Source organism: Cydia splendana, chromosome 23, assembly GCF_910591565.1.
Source record: "Cydia splendana chromosome 23, ilCydSple1.2, whole genome shotgun sequence".
Lineage (NCBI taxonomy): Eukaryota > Metazoa > Arthropoda > Insecta > Lepidoptera > Tortricidae > Cydia > Cydia splendana.
The window spans coordinates 5,580,339-5,601,201 of record NC_085982.1 but is presented as its reverse complement, the minus strand read 5'-3'; the positions used below and the strand labels follow the sequence as shown (position 1 = coordinate 5,601,201).

The following is a 20,863-nucleotide window of genomic DNA, read 5'->3' as shown; positions in this document are numbered from 1 at the left end:
ACATTATTTGATCATGTAATGTTTTCATCTACCCTCAACTGACTTAAGGAGCCATTTGAGGGTCGATTTTGTTTACTTTTAATACCTAAAGATACAGAGTATAAGTTTCGCCTTACCTGGTGCCGGTTCCTCCTTGACGTCTTCCTTAGCGTCTTCCTTACTGGCTTCAGCTGGTGTCTCCTCCTTGGCGGGCTCGGCCTCGGGTGCCGCCTCGGGTGTCGCCTCGGGCGCCGCCTCGGTCTCCATAGGCTCCTGTTTCACTTCCGCTCCTTCTTCCGGTTTATCGCCGTTTTCCTATTAATAAGTATATAATTTAGGACATAGAACATTTGCGCCACGTCGCTCGCGAGATTAGACTACCCATGTAACTAAATAATGTAAGAAAGATAGGTTATTTTGCTTGCAACATAGTGTCGCGACACACATGTGCTACAGCTGCATGGTAGATTTAAAAGGCTAAGCGTATGCTGAGACGCAGGCGACGCAGTTCACGCAACGCAGCGCATAACAGATTTTGTAAATTATAGAACGTCCTTTAGCTACGCACACTGCAGCGCAAAGACGTTCCATACTTTACAAAATCTGCTCTGCGCTGCGCTGCGTGAACTGCGTCGCCTGCTCAGCATACGCTTAGCCTTATAAGGCCTCGAAGAATCTCGCTCCTTGGATTAAACGCTAGCCTGTCTGTATAATCAGATCACAGAAAACATTGAACGTCCATAACACCTAAGAAATCCACTGGGAATTTTGTTAATGATGATTGTAGATGTAAATAAAATTACTTATGAAAAATATGCTGTCATGCGTCACCTAATCTAGGTTTATGTATGAAACTTTGTACCTGCACCTGTCATGTTAATGTCATGTACCTGTTGTATTTTAAAACTGACCTTAGGCTCGTCCTGTTTCTTTTCCTCCTCTCCATCCTTGTCCCCCTCTGCTGGTTTCTCCTCCTCTGCCTTTTCTTTCCTGTCTTGAGCTTCTTTCTCTTTTCTTTCGCGTTCCTGTCTCTCGCGCTCCTGTCATGAATGATTATTTAAGTTTAGATATAGAAAGAAAACATTTGATCACAATGCAATAAAAAGTAACAAGGCACTAAATGATCCATTTCATTTACTGCAGTCGGCGCATACGCTATTATTATCAACGCTCCAATAGGGTATTTGACTACTAGTCAAATCAGTTTCTTTTTTCGAACTGTCAAAACGATTTCGCTACTATGGAAATTATATGAAACACTAGCATGTGACGTCACAATCAAATTACCTACTCTTTATAGTTTTATACGGGTATTAAATAGAAAATGTGTCTAAAAATAACTGCTGTCTACATTTATCTATTCATCTTCTGGTGCTTTATTTCATGCATTGTGTAAAATAATTTATTTTAAATACAGTCAAATACCCTATACTATATCGGTGCTACGCGACGTAAGTTATTTCGTATGAATGTAAGTCGAATAATAATTGTTATGAGACCAGACTTTGATTTGACTAAAAAAACCGGGCAAGTGCGAGTCGGACTCGCGCACGAAGGGTTCCGTACCATAATGCAAAAAAAAAAAACAAAAAAAAAAGCAAAAAAAAAACGCTCACCCATCCAAATACTGACCACTCCCGACGTTGCTTAACTTTGGTCAAAAATCACGTTTGTTGTATGGGAGCCCCATTTAAATCTTTATTTTATTCTGTTTTTAGTATTTGTTGTTATACGTAGCGGCAACAGAAATACATCATCTGTGAAAATTTCAACTGTCTAGCTATCACGGTTCGTGAGATACAGCCTGGTGACAGACGGACGGACGGACGGACGGACGGACGGACGGACGGACGGACGGACAGCGAAGTCTTAGTAATAGGGTCCCGTTTTACCCTTTGGGTACGGAACCCTAAAAACTGTTGTGATGGTGAGCTTTTCTTGAATTTTTTGCCATTTTTATATACATACATACTGTGACCTTTTTTGCCACTTTTGTGTTATTTCTACTCAGAATCACGAGCTCTTTCAATCCTAATGGGATAAAAAAATGTTCCAGAGTGTTTTTCCTATTGTGTTACCATTTCCCCATATACCTTGTATGGCGGTAACAAAAAGGAGAGTTTGAAAAATGTATGGACATTTTAGGACACTTTTTTTCTCCTATAAGGATGAAAAGGGCTTGCGATCCTGACTAGAAATAACACAAAAGTGGCAAAAAAGGTCACAATATATAAAAATGGCAAAAAATAAAAGAAACGCTTGGTTATCAATGTCTACTGTTAACATTGTCTTCTTCTCTTGTAGATAGTCTGCCCTATTGATTGGCCTTTTGAAAGTAACACCTTGATCCAAACAATCTCCACTAACCTCTCTCCTCTGTCTCTGTCGCTCCTCTCGTTCTTTCTTCTCCTTTTCTTTTCGTTCCTTCTCCTTCCTGGCAGCTTCCTCTTTCTGCCGCTGGATCTCCTCTTCGCGAATCCTCTTCTCTTCTAGAACTTGCTCGATGGGTATTTCAAGCCGTTTGCGGACTATCTTCGTCTTTGTCAACATGTTGTATCTGATGATAAAGAAAATCGTATTTAAATAATTAAGGAAGACTGTCACTAATTATCTGTTGCAGAAACAATGTTATTTTAATACTGTTAAATTTATACGTAGACGGGAAATTTATACGAGTTCTATTTTATTTTAGATTAATGAAAATAATTAATTTACTTTTTATGAGAAATTGATGGGAGTTTTCAGTATGTGTCAATAGGCGGCTACAGAGGTAGTGCATAATTATTTTCCATCGTATTTTCACGGAAACGTACGAACGTGTCTTGCTATTCCAGTCAATCTCGGTACAATACTGAGGTTGACTAAAGTAGCAATACGAACGTTTCCGAGAAAATACGATGGAAAACAATTATGCACTACATCTGTAGTTCTGTACTCACTGAACAAACTGCCACATGAGAATATCGCCGCTCGAATCATAATGAAGTGTACATAATACAAGACTCACTGGTCATGGCCGAAGTTGACCCGGTAGCAGATGTTCTTGGTGAGCACGTGCGGGAACAGAGCGCGGCCGTCGAGCGCCGAGCGGTCGAACTCGTGCGCCGTGCCCAGCTCCGTCCCGTTCAGCGTGTATGAGATCTTGCATGGGTTCGATTCCAGGTCCTGACAGAAAAGATTATCATGTATATTCATGTTTTTAAAAAGCCGGACAAGTGTGAGTCGGACTCGCCCACCGAACCAACAAACCACATTATGCTCGTGCGGTAGATACGAAATCGGTCAATGTGTCAGGCGTGGCTCACTTCGCGATTTCGTCACGTCGCAACAAGTACATCCGTCACACACCAATTTTGGTGGCTAGCCATAAGCCGCGCGTGACGCTTGCGCCACCTAGCGGTCATATCTGTCCTAATAGTAACAGACGCGTTTTGTTAGAGAGTGAATCTTCTGTACCAAGTACTATTATTTATTCTGTGCTAGCGTCCTTACATTAGATCAGGGATCTCGCAAACTTTTTTACCTGAGGGCCATATTGCGCCTCAGAAACTTTCGCGCGGGCGACCGTCGGTGTTTGCGCCGGGGGTGTATAGTTGCAGCTGTTAAGAACAGTTCCACTCTCAATGAATGCTGAACCCCTGGAGCCTGGCTCCCGCAGGCCGGACAGTGGGCACTCGCTTTGGGTGTCGGCGGGCCGGATTAGAACGCGTCGCAGGCCGAATTTAACCCGCGGGCCGGGGTTTAGAGACCCCTACTTTTGATTATTTTATCTTTGATCAAGTTGTGTATCTGAAAGATTGTGGACTTACCAAATAAACTCCAAGTACGTCTTTCTCGGAGAAGCTTTTGCCGTACTCCTTAAACTCTCCGTTGTTGACAGCTCGCCCGGTGTTCTCATAGCCGAAACTCAGCTCACCCTCGCCTACAATTAACAAGTCAAATTAGTTATAGGAAAAGGTAGCAAATATCAGAAGTATTGACAGTGAACATTCAATTCTAAATTTGAAACCTAAAGTCGTTTTTTCCGGCAAAGGACCCCGCAGCAAACATAAGAAAGAAGTGGTTTCGGTCAAATCTCACAAAATTTTAGTATGATGTAGAGCTGCGGTCGGCAACCTGCAGCCCGCGGGCCGCATGCCGCTCGCGAAACTGTCACTTGCGGCCCGAGAGGCGCCTTGGCTATTTTGTATGTACTAGTGACAAACGACAAATGTCTCATAAAGTCATAAATATTAACAAAGTACGGCCCGCGTCACCTCCGTTAACTACTATTGGCCCTTGGCTGCTAAAAGGTTGCCGACCGCTGATGTAGAGTGTAGACTAAAGTCTCCTGTAGGGCTAAGATGGTTGGTTTTTAATCATCTGTCATCATGCCTGTCACGTTCTAAGAAGTATGTAAGTGCGAAAGTGACGCTTGACATGACAAGTGATAAAAATGCGACCATGATACCGCCGCTGATTATTAATATGAATATAATGTTTTTTTGTATGGGCATTACTCTCTCAGAAGTATACTTTCAGAAATAATTAGGTTATTTTGTTCTATTTCTGTGTGATGTCTTTCCTAAAATTCCTTTGTGACACACACTGACAGTTGCTGATGATGATGATTTACGAAAACTAGGTAGGCTGCATATATTTTTTATGAAACAACTAAATTTATTATTTGTGAAAGTATACTTCTGAGAGAGTAGTGCCCATACAAAAAGAATATCGACTACTGATAATTTGATAAATATTTGACTGAAACCTTTTTAGGGTTCCGTACCCAAAGGGTAAAACGGGACTTCGCTGTCCGTCCGTCCGTCCGTCTGTCACCAGGCTGTATCTCACGAACCGTGATAGCTAGACAGTTGAAATTTTCACAGATGATGTATTTCTGTTGCCGCTATAACAACAAATACTAAAAACAGAATAAAATAAAGATTTAAATGGGGCTCCCATACAACAAACGTGATTTTTGACCAAAGTTAAGCAACGTCGGGAGTGGTCAGTACTTGGATGGGTGACCGTTTTTTTTTTGCTTTTTTTTTTTTTTTTTTTTTTGCATTATGGTACGGAACCCTTCGTGCGCGAGTCCGACTCGCACTTGCCCGGTTTTTTAATTTGTTTGCTGCTGGAACTCCTGGGCTTTCGCTATTACTCGCTTACGCTTATATCAAGTTATGAACACCTCAGTTTACTCTGAGATACGCGTGAGATACATAGTGAATAAATTACTTTGGCCGCCCTGTCTTGCAAAATATAACACTCAAATTTGAAATGAGAAATACACACCTAACACATTCTAAATTTCATCTAAACCACTTTACAAGTACTGTATAATATTTGTAACAATAAAAGAGGTGTTACAACGAAAACCGATACGTCATGAGCATGAACCACCTCCTAGAAAAGACATCATTCATCAACCATCAGGCAAATCTAAAGGTTCTTCCAGATTACTCTTGATTGCTTGCATAAGTTTCGCGCAAGTTCTGGACTGCACTTAGGTATAAATTATAAGGAATTAATTTAATCTCAAACACATATGCGAGTAGGACTCGCCCACCGAGGGTTCCGTACTTTTTTAGTATTTGTTGTTATAGCGGCAACAGAAATACATGATGTATTTCTGTGAAAATTTCAAATGTCTATCACGGTTTATGAGATACAGCCTGGTGACAGACAGACTGAAAGTGGAGTCTTAGTAATAGGATCCCGTTTTTACGCTTTGGGTACGGAACCCTAAAAATAAGCATGATAAGAAACATGGCATACCAAGATGCAGTGAGGAGTCATCCGTGGACCAGCCGACTCGGAGCCCGTTGGAGATCACCTCCTTATCGCCGATGGTTTCCGTAGTTGTCACCGCGTCACCCACTCGTACCTAAAAATAACATTATGTTTAAACATAGTAAAAGAGAATTGCAATAGTTAAACAACGTCCTACTAATCTAATGCCTTTAAACCAGCGGTCGGCAACCTTTTAGCAGCCAAGGGCCACATAGTAGTTAACGAAGTTGACGCGGGCCGCACTTTGTTAAGATTTATGACTTTATCAGGCATTGTCGTTTGTCAATATTATACACAAAATAACCAGGGAGTCTCGCGGGCCGCAAGTGAGAGGACCGCTGCTTTAAACGAGCAATTCTTGTATATTTATTTATTTATATGTATATATATATTTCGGGGATCTCGGAAACGGGCCTAACGATTTCGATGAAATTTGCTATATGGGGGTTTACGGGGGCGATAAATCGATCTAGCTAGGTCTTATCCCGGGGAAAACGCGCATTTTTGAGTTTTTATAATATGTTTTCCGAGGAAAGCTCTGTCTTCCAGATATTATTGAAATGAAAGGAAACTAAACATTGCTCGCAACGAGCGAGATTCGAACTCACGACATGGAACACAGTCTATTAGTACAATAGTTGCCGGCCATTGACGTATAACTAAGGACTGATCTTACGGGCACTAAGAATGGGCTGAATGGGGCATCAGTGGGGCCCGTACAGCGGTATGACACCGCTACAACGCGATTGGTTGATGTGTTCGCATCACGCGCGCGATTGGTCGCAACTAGTTGCGTTAAACTGCCCGATTGGCTCGAATTCGTGAGCTCGATTGGCTCGAATTCCGCTGAACTAGTACCATTTTTAGTGCCTGTAAAGCCCGTCCTTTCGATATACGTCCATATTGCCGGCCAATTAACTTACCGAAACAAACTCAGGTAAATATTATCATATTTGACAGGGTAAATTTTCACCCAAAGAGGTCAGGTGTTTTTTATTAGATTTAAATGTCGTTATTAGATCGGAGTAACAATCACGTAAAAACTAGCAACTTAGGCCCACTTGCACCATTCCACTAACCCAGGGTTAACCGGTTAAACCTGGAGTTACCATGGTTACCAGTACAATTTGACACTAGGTTAATAGTTTAACCACTTAACCCCGGGTTAGTGGGATGGTGCCAGTAGGCCTAGCTAAATTGTGGAATCAGATTGCTAAACAGTTTCTGGCTACTTTTTAATAAGACAGCATCTTTCCCCCACCATCTTTGAGCAGGGGGGGTAAGTACTGACCTCGAAGCAGACCCGTCCTTCGGAGACGCCGTGGCTGCCGCGCGCGCCGGCCCAGGCGTGTGCGAAGGCTCCCTCGGACAGCGGCACCACGGACACCAGCTCGGGCAGCTCCAGGTATTGGTTGAGGTCGCTGTCGTCTGCGGAATTATATTCTATTCGATTTCAATTCTTGGTCTACCCTACCTTAACAAAAGTATAGAGTTAGACCGAGATAAGTCTGCAACGATTTTAATAGCACACGCGGTGTCATAATCTAATAGAAGTTAAGATTTAATCATCATATGTGTAGCAGATTGACATAATGCCTCTTATCCAAAGGCGATATTTTGTAAAATTGTTTTATAGAACTGCATCATGCGGTCTCGTAACTTCAGCTTCTGCTCCGTAGAGGAATTGAACGGGGGCCTCACACGCACGAAAAAAATATCCTTTTAAAGGTGAAAATAACTCCATGATGTAGGCTTAATTTTTAATGGTCTTTTACATTCCCAACTCAACACAACTATTTCGACTATATATTTTGGTTTTTGCAAAAAGCTTTTAGAATGTAGCAGTCTAGAATTTGAAAAAAGGTATAAAAACTTAATACTTACACCAAGACAAAGTCAATTTATTGTCATTAAGATCGGGTTCAACAACCTTGGCCTCGCTCGATTCAGATTTCTTCCTGTGCCGAGATTCCTGGAAAAATATAACTTATTAGACTGGATTTCAACAACTTACTATTATATATTTACTGACACCATTATAACTGCCAGCATAAACACAGATTGCCTAGTGTCCAAAATATTCGACCGATCAAGAGAGAAGTTACCAACAATATCGAATTTCGAATATAGTCATCTGAATCCTAGTGTCACTAGAGATTTCAAGTATAACTTCCCAAGAATGGACTTCATTTTAAATTCCACGTATATAAATCGGGAAAAACCAGATAACCGATTATGAAGATAGAAGATAGCTAGCACCCATTCTCAACCCTTCAGGTAGCAGTGATGAATTAATACAAAAGTAGGGGTCAATGACATTGATATTACTCTAAGAGCCAATAATTGGGCACAGATGTAGTGGGTAATTGTTTTCCATCGTGTTTTCTCGGAAACGATCGTATTTGTCATGCTACTTCAGTCAACCTCAGTACTTTTGGTACCGATACTGGCTGAAATAGCAAGACACGTTCGTATGTTTCCGTGAAAACACGATGGTATAGTACATTATTGTCGAGGCTCGGAAGTAGCTACTTGCAGGCTGAGGATTCGTTTTAAACGGACGACCTTGGGAGTCCGTTTAATTGAATCCGAAGCCAGCAAGTAGCCTTCCAGCCGAGTCATATATAGTGCTTTTCTCAAAAATGGTGCAAGAAATATAAATATCATAGAAATATTTTACAAAAGCAACGTTCTTACGTATATATTTTCACAGAAAAAAGTACAAACAATTGACAAAAATTTGCTTTGCCGCCTTTTTATTTTTTTAATAAAAAAATAGAAATGTATTTTTCTGCCGAAAATACGCCAACCTATTTGAGACAGCTAAATAGTCGCGGTACTAATCATCTGTTTGGCTGTTTAATGGGCCTGTGCCTTCGTTTGACATGGCCATTTCAACTTTTAATAAGTTTGGAACTCGACAAATAATGGAATTTGTATGCAACATTGCAGTCCCAAAATCGAGACTGCAATGTTTTTAACTTTTTCGTCTAGTCTCGATTTTGGGACTGCAATGTTGCATACAAATTACATTATTTGTCGTATTCCAAACTTTTTAAAAGTTGAAATGGCCATATCAAATGAAGGCACAGGCCCATTAAACAGCCAAACAGATGATTAGTACTTATAATTAGAATGTTGGTACCGCGACTATTTAGCTGTCTCAAATAGCTTGGCGTATTTTCGGCAGAAAAATACACTTCTACTTTTTAATTAAAAAAAATAAAAAGGCGGCAAAGCTAATTTTTTCAATTGTTTCTACTTTTTTCTGTGAAAATATATACGTAAGAACGTTGCTTTTGTAAAATATTTTTATTATATTTATATTTCTTGCACCATTTTTGAGAAAAGCACTATATATGACTCGGCTGGAAGGCTACTTGCTGGCTTCGGATTCAATTAAACGGACTCCAAGGTCGTCCGTTTAATACGAATCCTCAGCCTGTAAGTAGCTACTTCCGAGCCTCGACAATAATGTACTAATGCACTACATCAGTACTCTAAAGAGCCAAGAATTGGGTTGTCTCCCTACCTCAACAGGGGGCGTGAGCACTTCATTGGTGACTTCAACCGCCTTGTAGAAGTTGCTCCAGCGAGCCTTCTTCTCTTGCTTGCGTTTCAGACGGTTCAGTTTCACTGGGTCCTGCGAAACGAGCAATTTTGAACTTTAATAGTTTGTCGTGAAGGTACAGTTTTGTATAATATACTTTTACGATATTTGTTAAATGCTATTAAATATGTCTAATCATTTGCTGACATTGTCACAAGTGTTACTAATGCAATGCTAATGATGAGAACATTTGTTCAAGCGTGTACTACAGGTACCAAATTAATTCTCATGGCTGATACCTATTTCTCATTTATTATCACAAAAAATAATGCAGAAGAATAATTAGTAGCTAAACGGGTGCACTAAATTAACCTATACCTAATATTTGGGCTGGAGCCCACCCGACGCGATATCACTTCGGTAAAAAGGTTACATCTAAATCCCACATCCCACGCGATTTCATACGAACTGTAACACTTTCGGTGCCGGACGCCCCGGTTCCAGTACAAAATGAACACACATACGTGTTCTTGGCAGTGAATGTGTTAAGCGATAAAGTTCAGCTAAACAATCAAATTATGAAAACTAATATTCACTCACACAAAAACCTGAAAATTGGGTTATAAAAAAACAAAGAACGAACCTTGCTAAGCTCCTCGAGACGCTTTGCGTCCTCCTCTGCCTGTTTCTTCTCTCGCTCTAGACGTTCCTTCTCTTTCTGCTGCAGGCGCTCGTTCAGTTGGTCCCACTCTTCTTCCTCGGTGAGCTCGCGCTGTCTCTCTCGCGCCTCCTGACATAATGAATATATGTTTCAATTTTAATATTTTTAGTGTCGAACTTGTGTTTTACGCGAAAAAAAAAATCAGTAAAAAGTAGCTTTTTTGACTGAAAGTCTTATTTAACTCTTGCTGCAGCCCACAAATCTTTATTTCAATACGGGATTAGTGTAATGAAAATAAGAACACCATTGTCTAAAACAGTACGGTTACAATCAGTTGGTCACTGACATAAACGCCGTCGAGAACGTAATTTACTTTCTATACATCTCGCTCGCACTCGCATATTAGTGCAAACGGGATGTATAGAAAGTAAATTACGTTCTCGACGGCGTTTACGTAAGTGACAAACTGATGGTAACCGTACTGTATTCTATCATTTTGAAGTCGAGTTTTGTAGCAAAGCCATTCTCTCCAAAACTGTATTCTATCACTTTGAAGTCGCAACGTGTTCAGATCAACAAATACATATCACGATCCCGCGGACACGAAATCGAGACCGAAATGACAATCAAATTTCAATTCCAAACTTATAACATCAAGGTTTTGAAAACTTAATTATGAGGCGAATGCTCTTAATGGGATTCGAACCCAGGATACCAACTTGAATTCATAATCAGAAGCAATTGGTGGTCTAAATCAGCGGTCGGCAACCTTTTAGCAGCCAAGGACCACAAGAACAACAGAAAAGTGTTACTTTGATCCCTCCTAGCAGGGAAGAAAAGTGCCACTTTGATCCCTCCTAGCAGGGAAGAAAAAGCTCTTTTCCGAATAGGTGGTGTGAAAATAAAATTCCTTATTACTCTTTACGTACCTCACTCTCTTCGCCATCAACAGCCTTCTTATCTTCACCCTCCGTCTTTTCTCCATCATCTTCCATCTTCTGATCGTCCTTCCGTGTTGCATCTTCTGCAGGCTTCTCATCACCTTCCTGATCCATTGGTTCTAAAAAAATTAATAGCTTATCTTACGAGCTTCAATTTGTATTATAAGCAGAAACGCCTGTAATCGAGGCAACTAGGGTCAGTAATTAGGGCCACTTGCACCATCCCACTAACCTGGGGTTAACTGGTTATACCGTTAACTCTGTGTCAAAATGTACTAGTAACTATGGTAACTCCAGGTTTAACCGGTTAACCCCGGGTTAGTTAGTGATAGGAACTAGCCAAAGTAACCTCGATTGAATCCTCATTCATGAAAATCGGCTCAGTATTTTGACACTAAGATGGAAAATACAACAGAAATAACCCCATTAGGGCCACTTGCACCATTCACTAACCCGGAGTTAACCGGTTAAACTTGGAGTTACCATGGTTACCAGTACTAAATGATACTGGGTTAACGGTTTAAGCAGCTAACCCCAGCTTAGTGAGATGGTGCAAGTGGCCCTTAGTATAGCCTGTCCGATTTTTAAGATCAAGTTCGCCATACATTTACTATGGCATACTTGATCTTAGCAAAACGGACAGGCTATACAACCATTGATTTTAGCAGTGGTACAGACTGCTAAAATCAATACTAAGTTTATTACCACAGTTACCAAGGAGGGTCTAAATTGCACTGTTTTGTTAATTATTGTTCTTACCTTCAGATTTCACCTGAGGCACTGGTGACTGGCTCCTGAAAGTAAGAAGGAAATATATGTTACTAGCTTTTTCCCGCGACTTCGTCTGCGTGGAATTAGTGACAGTAGCTAAAGTATAGCGCCTAGATAAAGTGTAATAGCAATCATTCAATTTGATAAGTCAAAGACATACATATGTAACTTCGTATAAGACGAATAAAGTCTAAGGAAAAAACGTGCCTCGGAATTCAAGTAAAAGTCATTCTCGAATAGGTGGCGCACACACCTTTAGCCTATCCTCGGCTAGATGGCGTGACGACACCGTTTCATATTTAACAATTTTAACATATAGATATCAGTGAATGAACATGGATCAAAATGATATAAAAATTATAAAATCATTTATCCATATATATACATTTTTTGATAACTTTATACGTTTTCATTTTGAGTTTTAGTCGTGTGTTGATAGATGGCAGTAAATTTACAGTGACTACAAAATTTACAATGACAGGACCCCTCTATACTATCTATTCTTTTTGGATAAGTTAATGCTTACTTCAATTATTAGGCAATTCATTAACTCTTTTAATTACCACCCCCCATTGCACTATCTTCAGGGATGATTTCCGACATAAAAACTATCCTATGTCCTTCCCCGGGACTCAAACTATCTCTATACCAAATTTCAACTAAATCAGTTCAGCGGCTCAAGCGTGAAGAGGTAACAGACAGACAGATACAATTTCGCCTTTATAATATTAAGTATGGATTATTATTATATGTGAATGCACAGGCAGCTTAAAGCTGATACGTGCACATGAAAGTCCACTTGTGTTTTGCAGTCTTTGAAAGTGTTCAACGAGTTTGTTTTTAAAAGAGTTTATTAAAGGTGCACTGATTGATTACTGACTCGGGTGAACTGTTCCACACTCTCACTACGCGGTTAGATAGCAAATGTCTTCTTCAAATACAATAAGAGTATTTGACATTTTTTTACGAATGGTATCAATCGATCAGGTTTGTTTTGAGGATCAAATGTCTGTATGGGACCCATTGTCTTAAAGCAATACAAAAGTCACAAATGATGGTCAAAGTCTGGCACCCGCACTTTACTGAAGAAGCGTCTAACAAAATGGCAATACATCGCGACGTCATCATGTAACGTTAGAGGTCGTTTCGAGGTATGGAAAACTAGGAAATTGCGATTTTGTCAGTGAAATATTGCGTTTATGTATATTTTTGGTATTGGTAAGTATACAATATTTTTTTTAATAAAATGTAAGGAATCAAATGGTACCATTATTTTTATCTATTTAGAAGTTGAAAAAAACATTTTTATTTGAAACTTTGACGTCTTGTATTTTTTTATTATTCCCATATATTATTTAAGTTTCCAATTTATTGTGATAAATTGCTCATTTTCTATCTATTTAACTAGATTTAGTTATACAATTCAACATGTGTCAACAACCCTATAAAATAATGCTAAAGAGTGATAAGTTTTCTTTAAATACAATAAAATAAAGCTATTTCATATATATATAATATATCATTTAGCCTATATACGTCCCACTGCTGGGCACAGGCCTCCTTTCAAGCACGAGAGGGTTTAGGCTATAGTCCCCACGCTGGCCCAATGCGGGTTGGGGACTTCACATACACATACACACATGTATGCAGGTTTCCTCACGATGTTTTCCTTTACCGAAAAGCTAGTGGTAAATATCAAATGATATTCCGTACATAAGTTTCGAAAAACTCATTGGTACGAGCCAGGATTTGAACCCACAATCTCCGGATTGAAAGTCGGACGTCAGAACCACTCAGCCACCATCGCAGCTATTTCATACTTTATGGTATCAAAATTACATTTGCATATTGTGACCAGTCACTTACCTCTCATCATCAATGCTGTACATCTCCGAGTCCTGAACTTGGGGCTTCGCCTCCGGCTCGGGCGCTGTCTCCAGCTCAGGTTCAGGCGCAGGAACGGGCACGGGTGCAGGTTGTGCTGGTTCCGGTTCTGGAGATGATTCTGGGGACGATTCACGCTGTGGTTCAGGTTCCGGTTCAGGTTCTTCAGCCTTGGGTTCCTCGACAATGGGTTCGGGAGTCTCAACTCGAGCTACCTGTTTAAAAAATGATAAGTTTTTTAAGGATCCACCAACAATACTAGGAGGAAAATATGGAAAAACAGAAACATCAAGCGCAAGACAAAAATACGCCTCATGCGCACTCTCGTTTTCTCCATATTTCTCTACGCAGCGGAAACTTGGACCCTAAAAGCTCGCACAAGGGCAAGAATAGACGCGTTCGAAATGTGGTGTTGGCGCAAAATGTCGGGCATCTCATGGACAGCGCATCGCATCAACGTGTCTATTCTGAACGAGCTCAACATAAAAACCCGTCTCTCTACTATCTGTCTCAGAAGAATCCTCGGCTTCTTTGGGCACTTGGCCCGGCGGGAACCCGACAGTCTAGAGAAGTTGATGATCGGTGGCTAGGTTGAGGGCAGAAGAGGCAGAGGCAGAATACCCACACGCTGGTTTGATGCCATTGAGGAAGTCACACGCGTCAAGTTCCAGGGCTCTTTGCGGAAGGCAGAAGATCGGCCATGTTGGAGAGCAATCCAAGATAAAGCGACTTACGGCGGTCACGACCCTCAGTCATGAGGTTTCGACGAAGAAGAAGAAGAACAATACTAGAATGAGTCTAAGGTAACTTTGCACCAAGTTGAATATATAACAAAATAAGGGAGTATCATTATAAACGCGACACGTGATCGACAGCCCGCCTGCTTCCGGCCGGGCGTCCCTACACTACATCTACTACTACATCATTATAAACTTCATATTTTATAGAAATTTGATGACATTATCATACTTTATCATTACGAATGCCGTGCAGAGTGCTTGGTCGGACTCTACTTCTCATCATCATCATGTTTTGGATACAAACTGTATATATCATTGTATATGTACTACAATAGGTTATTATGGTCGTTATAATACTATAATGGCACTGATTTTATCAAATAGTGATTGTTGATTATTTGATTGGGTCCAGTGTAAACGAGTCAGCATCTGTGTAACGAGCCTCGTCGAATAGGAAGACCGTTCTAAACAAATAAATGGCGAAATTTCGACCGCGAACTAGACGCAAGCTAGCTAAACTCACATACTTGATTTTATAGTTATAATAAGAAAAAAACTGACCAGGTAGACTCCTAGTTCAAATTGTACAAACAGGAACACTCCTAACTATACATTGGTGGGCCTTATTTTTATTTTATACCACATCGGTGGCAAACATGCATACGGCCCGCCTGATGGTAAGCAGTTACCGTAGCCTATGGACGCCTGCAACTCCAGAGGTGTTACATGCGCGTATGCCTTATTACAAAAGGTCCACCGGGGTGTGTAATGCTTAATATAATTATAAAAAAACTATCATACATTTGTTATAACGCCATTTGATATATTATTGTATGTTATAATGTAATTTTTATTATACGTTTCCTTTATTATATTGTGATTTCATCTAAACTGTCATTATTATAATGCCTAATGTAATATAATTTTCAAATAGTATATAGACATGTTTTATAATGACATTTGTTATATTATATTTTTGTATAACGTAATACTTCATACAATTTTATCAAGTATAAATACATATATTGTATAACATTTTTTGTCATATTTCATTTACTGATAACGTAAAGTTTTACATACTTTTTATAACTAGTACGCAGGCCTACTGCTTTTGCTAGCTATTTTATTCTAGGGAGATCGCGGTTCTAACCTAACCTAACCAATTTCTTCGCGGTTTTCGTACTGCGGGAGCCGCAGTTCTAACCTAACCTAAACCACTTTTTTGCTAGAGTATTTTATTCTCGGAGGGTCAAAGTTCTAACCTAACCTAACCCCCTCCTTTTGTTAGGTAGTTATTCGTTTGTTCGGAGTCGCAGTTCCAACTTAACCTAACCCATTTATGTCATGCAACTATTATGCCACACAAATAATTATGTGATGTCACTTGTTATAACACATAATATGCTTTAGAGTATGTAATAATTATGACAATGTATATTAGACAAAGTGTAAATATACCTTATGACCATTATACCAATAATAACATTATGTATACCGTTAATTAGGTGTTACGGTAGTATGCTATTTATTACGTTATTCAAAATAACGATATATCAAACTATAATATATGAAAAGTAATTATAACAAATGTAATGCACCCGGTCCACCGATGTACAGTTAACAGTGTGGGCAAGGGTATGGTTATAGTTATGGTTATGGTTATAATAATAAGTTTCTCAGTGTCTTCTTTTTATGCTAATATTATAAACCCAAAAAGAGATGAGTAGTTTTTTTATTCTACCCATCTACAGATGTAGTGCATGATAAAATTGTTTTCGTTCGTATTTTATCGGAAACGTTCGTATTTGTCATGCTAGTTGTCAACCTCAGTACTTTTTGTACAGAGACTGACTGAAATAGCAAGACACATACGTTTCCGTGAAAATACGAAACAATTATGCACTACATCTGTACTGTTACTGGCGACATTTCTTTTTAAAACAATTATTTTGCGTACCTTAGCTGGGGTAGAAGCCACTCTGGTTGACGAGGACCGTCTCCGAGTTCTTGCCGCCGGGCCAGCGCGCCTGGGGGTGGACGGCTCATCGGCATCCTCGGTTGATGTATCTAGTATTGTTGTATCGGCAATTGCTGAAAAAGGACAAACTATAAGTGTTAAATTAAATTCTAATAGTGTTTTTATTATATTTAAATAGCTGAACACATGAGAGATACATACATAAATGTTTTTGTAATTTGTGTTAAATTATTGTAATTAGAGTAAAATTTTAATGTCAATCTTTGAGAGAATTAACCGAACCCATGGAAGAAGTTAGGTTTATTGAAATCATTCTTTTCTTTTCCAATAACATCTGTCCAATATATTGGTCCAATGTGTATTTGCGTCTCACATTTTGCTTAATCAGAAAGTGAGACGCAATGCACATTGAACAAAGAAATTGGAATTGGAGTGGTTGCAGTTGGACATAGTGGTTGGACCACGGGTCGGGAGCGGCATTTTTCTGTTATAGGCTTACTAATTTCATTAATTTCTGCACATTCCATTAAACATTTTCCTTTTATGAAAACTTTTTATGGTTAAAAATGTATAATTAAGACATGGTTATAATCACATTGATAAGAACTCCATTTCATGGTGCTAATCAATTATTTTGAAATACCTAATGTTGACAATGGTTTATCAACCTATTGAATCTGGTAATAACTGGGTTAGGGTGGTATTCTACCTGCCCAATGTCAGTGCGTCTCACTCTCTCATTAAATCAAAATGAGAGACGCAATACACATTCAACATAGAAATTGTATATGTGGAATACCACCCTTAGTTGCATATATTACAGTGTTAGATGCCTATTTTCAAAGCAATTGAAATCTAGAAACCTTTGTATACCCCACTCCAAGGTCAACAGAACAGAAAATTAAAGCCACTGCCTTAGAACAAACTATCATAAAAGAAAACTGAGGAGTGTCTTTTCTAAGGGTGAATATCTCTATGAAAGCCATACAAAAATAAGCCCTTTTGAAAAGACACAAGACACTATCGCAGAATAAATAATAGTACTGCCGTACAGAAAGGAAACTTCCTACAAAACCGAAGTTTGACAGCGGTTCAGGGTCGACTCATGCTATCCCTTTCTAATATATGGCCTTTCGGTTATTTAGAGTTGGGTCATTCCACCGTTTCGGGTGTTACACTTGAACTCTTAAAATAAGGTTTTATTCGATATTGTAACAGGAACTAGGAGGTTATAACTATTGATTCATCTACTACTTTGATAATATTTTCTTTTCCTGTACACACATAATTAAAGTATAAGAGCAATAACGAGAGAATCACTAAAAAGTAGCTGTTTCGGGCGTTACGGGAATTGGCCTATACCTTCTGACCATCAGTACCAAAATGCATAATTTAGCGAATTTTGTCAAGTAACCTCCAGTTTTATTTATGTCAAGTAATAATAGTTAGTATAGTCTACTGAAACACTGAAGTAACACTTAGTATCACTTTTCAATTAATTTTAATAAAATAAATTACCTGTTTCGGGTGTTACTCATGGTTCGTTTCGGGTGTTACGAGTACGAAATTAAGACAGATTTATACGAAATTATGGCTCATTTTATTGAAATAATTGTCTTTTTAATAAATTCGATTAAAAACATAAGTAATAAATGCTGAATTATTATAAAATACATTAATCTTAACAATAAAAACTGTTTCTCGAAGATATCATAATTATTTTTCTTTCGATGCGAATATTACCGAAAATATTCACTTAATCAAAAAATGGTTGATGGTGACACCTATTCATTTTGAAAGATCTATCCAACGACACCCCACATCACAGGATTAAAGTCGCAAAAAAATTAAAAATATTTTGTACAGGAGCAAACCTAAAAAAAATTGTTTTTGTAGTTTTTGTGTTACTACTTTGTCGCCATGATTGATTTATGTATCCATGCCAAATTGCAGCTTTCTAGCACTAACCATCACGGAGAAAAGCCGGGGACTGACAGGCGGACGTACAACACGTTTCGGGTGTTACACAACTTCAAACTTTAAAACATACGACTAAAGCAGACGCTAAAACAACAACTATTACACATTTGCATAGGTTCACATCATAGCCTTTCTTTGGCAAAGCATGTTTGGCTTATAGTTAATTACGGGAAAAGTTACACATACTTTTATCTCTTTTTCGTTTCGGGTGTTACTTTGAGACCACAGTCTAGAATACTCTTCTAAAAACCGATTAATCCATGCTTTTTAATATTTTTAAAGACAAATTATAAAATTACGATATTTTACCTGAAATAACTGCGGGAAATTTGTAACAGTTTACAGTTACTTTCTTTTTAATTAGTCTTGCCAATATCGCTGTATAAAATTAGTTTTACGCCTATCATTTAAACGTTGCGATCAAGTACATGAAAAACATGTAAAAATTGATTTTTTTCGGTTTTTTTTTCTGACATGATGGTTTGGTATGTTTTCTATGGAAATAGGTTAGTGTTGACTTCTTAAACTAATTTTCATTTTTGAACCCTTGGTAGCGTTTATTATGGAATGACCCAGTTGTCAAAATTCAAGTGATTATCTTATCTGTGGTTGTGCACGCAAAAGGAAGTCAAGTGGTGCCAACCCTAATAATTGCTCGGAGCAATGCTTAGCCGAGCAGAGCCGAGGTTGGCGGAAGTCAGGAGTTTCGCATCCCTGACACTGTGCAACAATGTTTCACATTTTGGGGTTCCACAAACATAATTAAGGAAACCAGAAGTTTGCAGCATCACTCAAACCCAAACAGTTGCTGTAATGAGCATTCTGCATTTTTTAACCATTCAGTAGTTCAATACTACAGTGTAAACTCTATATAGCAACACTCAAGGGACCGGACGTTTTGTGACACTGTAGAGTGTTCGTTATATATAGAGAAATTAATATTAAAGTAATTACAGGGTTCTATGTAACATTTTAAAGATAGTTGAAATTTGACTTAATGTCACTATGACAATGTTTAAATTTCGATCATCGTTATATTAAGTGACTGTATTTTGATCAGACCATACTGCCCCCAAACCATACTAATGTTCTCATCTACACTTGCATGGTCATATCCGAGTGGAAGAGATAATATGATCCCCGATGTCAGTTTAGTTTTCAATAGAATAGGATAGTAATTCATTTGGTTAACTGTATTTTATCTTATCTACTTTCTTGACAAACATTCTAGTTAGTGTTGGTACTGTTTGTAGATAGTCAAAACTTCCAAGTCTTTAAATAAATAATTAACCGGTATGCTCGTGTACAGAATGTAATTGAACTTTATGAAACATTCTATAGATATGTTTACACAGCTTAGTGCCTAGAATGCAAGAACTAATTAAAACTGATTAAAGTAATTAAAAGGACTGATTACCAGATCACACACCATATTAAATAGTTAATAATGATGCAGCTTAATTAAGTTTCAACTTTAACGTGGTGCTTAGCGCTAAGTTACAGTAATATCTAAAGCCGATAAATTTAGTATTTCCAATGACATTACGGTGTATGTTGTAATGGCTACGTTGGTAAATACGATTGGCAGTTCAGGGCAAATTATAGGCCTGACGTCATTTGTTACAAAACTACGGATGTTCGCATCGCGTTGAAAATAAACGATATAACACGTGCTGTTACCAACTAGGGAGTACCTATGATATCATTGAAGTTTTTTATGCATCTCATCGTGTTTCTCATGCTCAATATAAAGCGTGATTTCTTGGACATAAAGCATACTTATTTACCTTTCCCGCTTTTAGCTTCTAGCGCCTTCTTTAATCTTTCGACTAAAGCCGGCTTATTCCCTTTGGTATCCAACCCAAGAGCGCCGAGCTCCGATCGGAGATCCACGACTTTCATCTTGGCGGGATCCATTATTATTTGTTAAACTAACACTTATCACGATATATTATATTTCCTCTGCTAACAACTCAACTAAGTATATACATTCCTTGATCTCAATCACAATTTTGCGTTTGCGGAACAAGAAGAAGCGCCAAGCTATCCGAAACCAATATGGCGGCCGCAGAAAAAAAGCAAGCGCGGGGACCGCGCACAACGCGCACAACCTTCGGATACGTCCCAAAACTACAAAATATCGGTAGTATAAAATTTTAAATTCTTATTTAATTTTGAGTAGATTTTAAGTAAACAAATTATTCGTTTAACATAAATTAAATTAACAACATGGTTTAAGTAAAAACCATTGAAGACGGGCGTACCGGACCGCGACTTTGGTTCGGTCCATCCAAGGCCTGTCCGATCGTGTGAAAGAATGTGAGAACGAGAAAGAGATATTGTTATGTCCTATGAATCTAGTATTTAACTGGATCAGGCATGAGGGGTGGGGGAACTGAGCGAACGGGATATTCTTATGTTATTATGTATCTTTCAGTAGGAGTAGCAGCGAAAGCGCTATTATTGTTTGTCCTTGTCACAGTCTCTCTTTTTTTTGTTCCCCATCGTAAATTTAGTATGGTTTATGGTGGGCAACAAATAAATTCGAACAATCATAGTGTCGCATTGCGTATGTTTTGTTCCTCACGGACGCACGCGTATAGC

The 20,863-nt window shown here is 38.8% G+C and overlaps 1 protein-coding gene across 1 annotated transcript in view; it reads right to left on the bottom strand.

Moving 5' to 3' along the window:
* Positions 1-20,335, bottom strand: part of LOC134801796 (heterogeneous nuclear ribonucleoprotein U-like protein 1) — a 44,562-nt gene extending 24,227 nt beyond the window's left edge. Inside the window, exons 1-15 of the mRNA XM_063774397.1 lie at positions 20,047-20,335; positions 16,259-16,392; positions 13,544-13,776; positions 11,666-11,700; positions 10,895-11,025; positions 9,948-10,094; positions 9,287-9,397; positions 7,639-7,726; positions 7,046-7,182; positions 5,740-5,848; positions 3,789-3,901; positions 2,987-3,144; positions 2,347-2,536; positions 891-1,019; positions 117-294 (exon numbers count right to left, since the gene is read on the bottom strand). Coding sequence (XP_063630467.1) covers positions 117-294; positions 891-1,019; positions 2,347-2,536; positions 2,987-3,144; positions 3,789-3,901; positions 5,740-5,848; positions 7,046-7,182; positions 7,639-7,726; positions 9,287-9,397; positions 9,948-10,094; positions 10,895-11,025; positions 11,666-11,700; positions 13,544-13,776; positions 16,259-16,392; positions 20,047-20,176 — 2,023 coding nt within the window. The 5' untranslated portion in view covers positions 20,177-20,335. The remainder of the gene's footprint in view (positions 1-116; positions 295-890; positions 1,020-2,346; positions 2,537-2,986; positions 3,145-3,788; positions 3,902-5,739; positions 5,849-7,045; positions 7,183-7,638; positions 7,727-9,286; positions 9,398-9,947; positions 10,095-10,894; positions 11,026-11,665; positions 11,701-13,543; positions 13,777-16,258; positions 16,393-20,046) is intronic.
* Between the last annotated feature and the right edge of the window lie 528 nt (positions 20,336-20,863).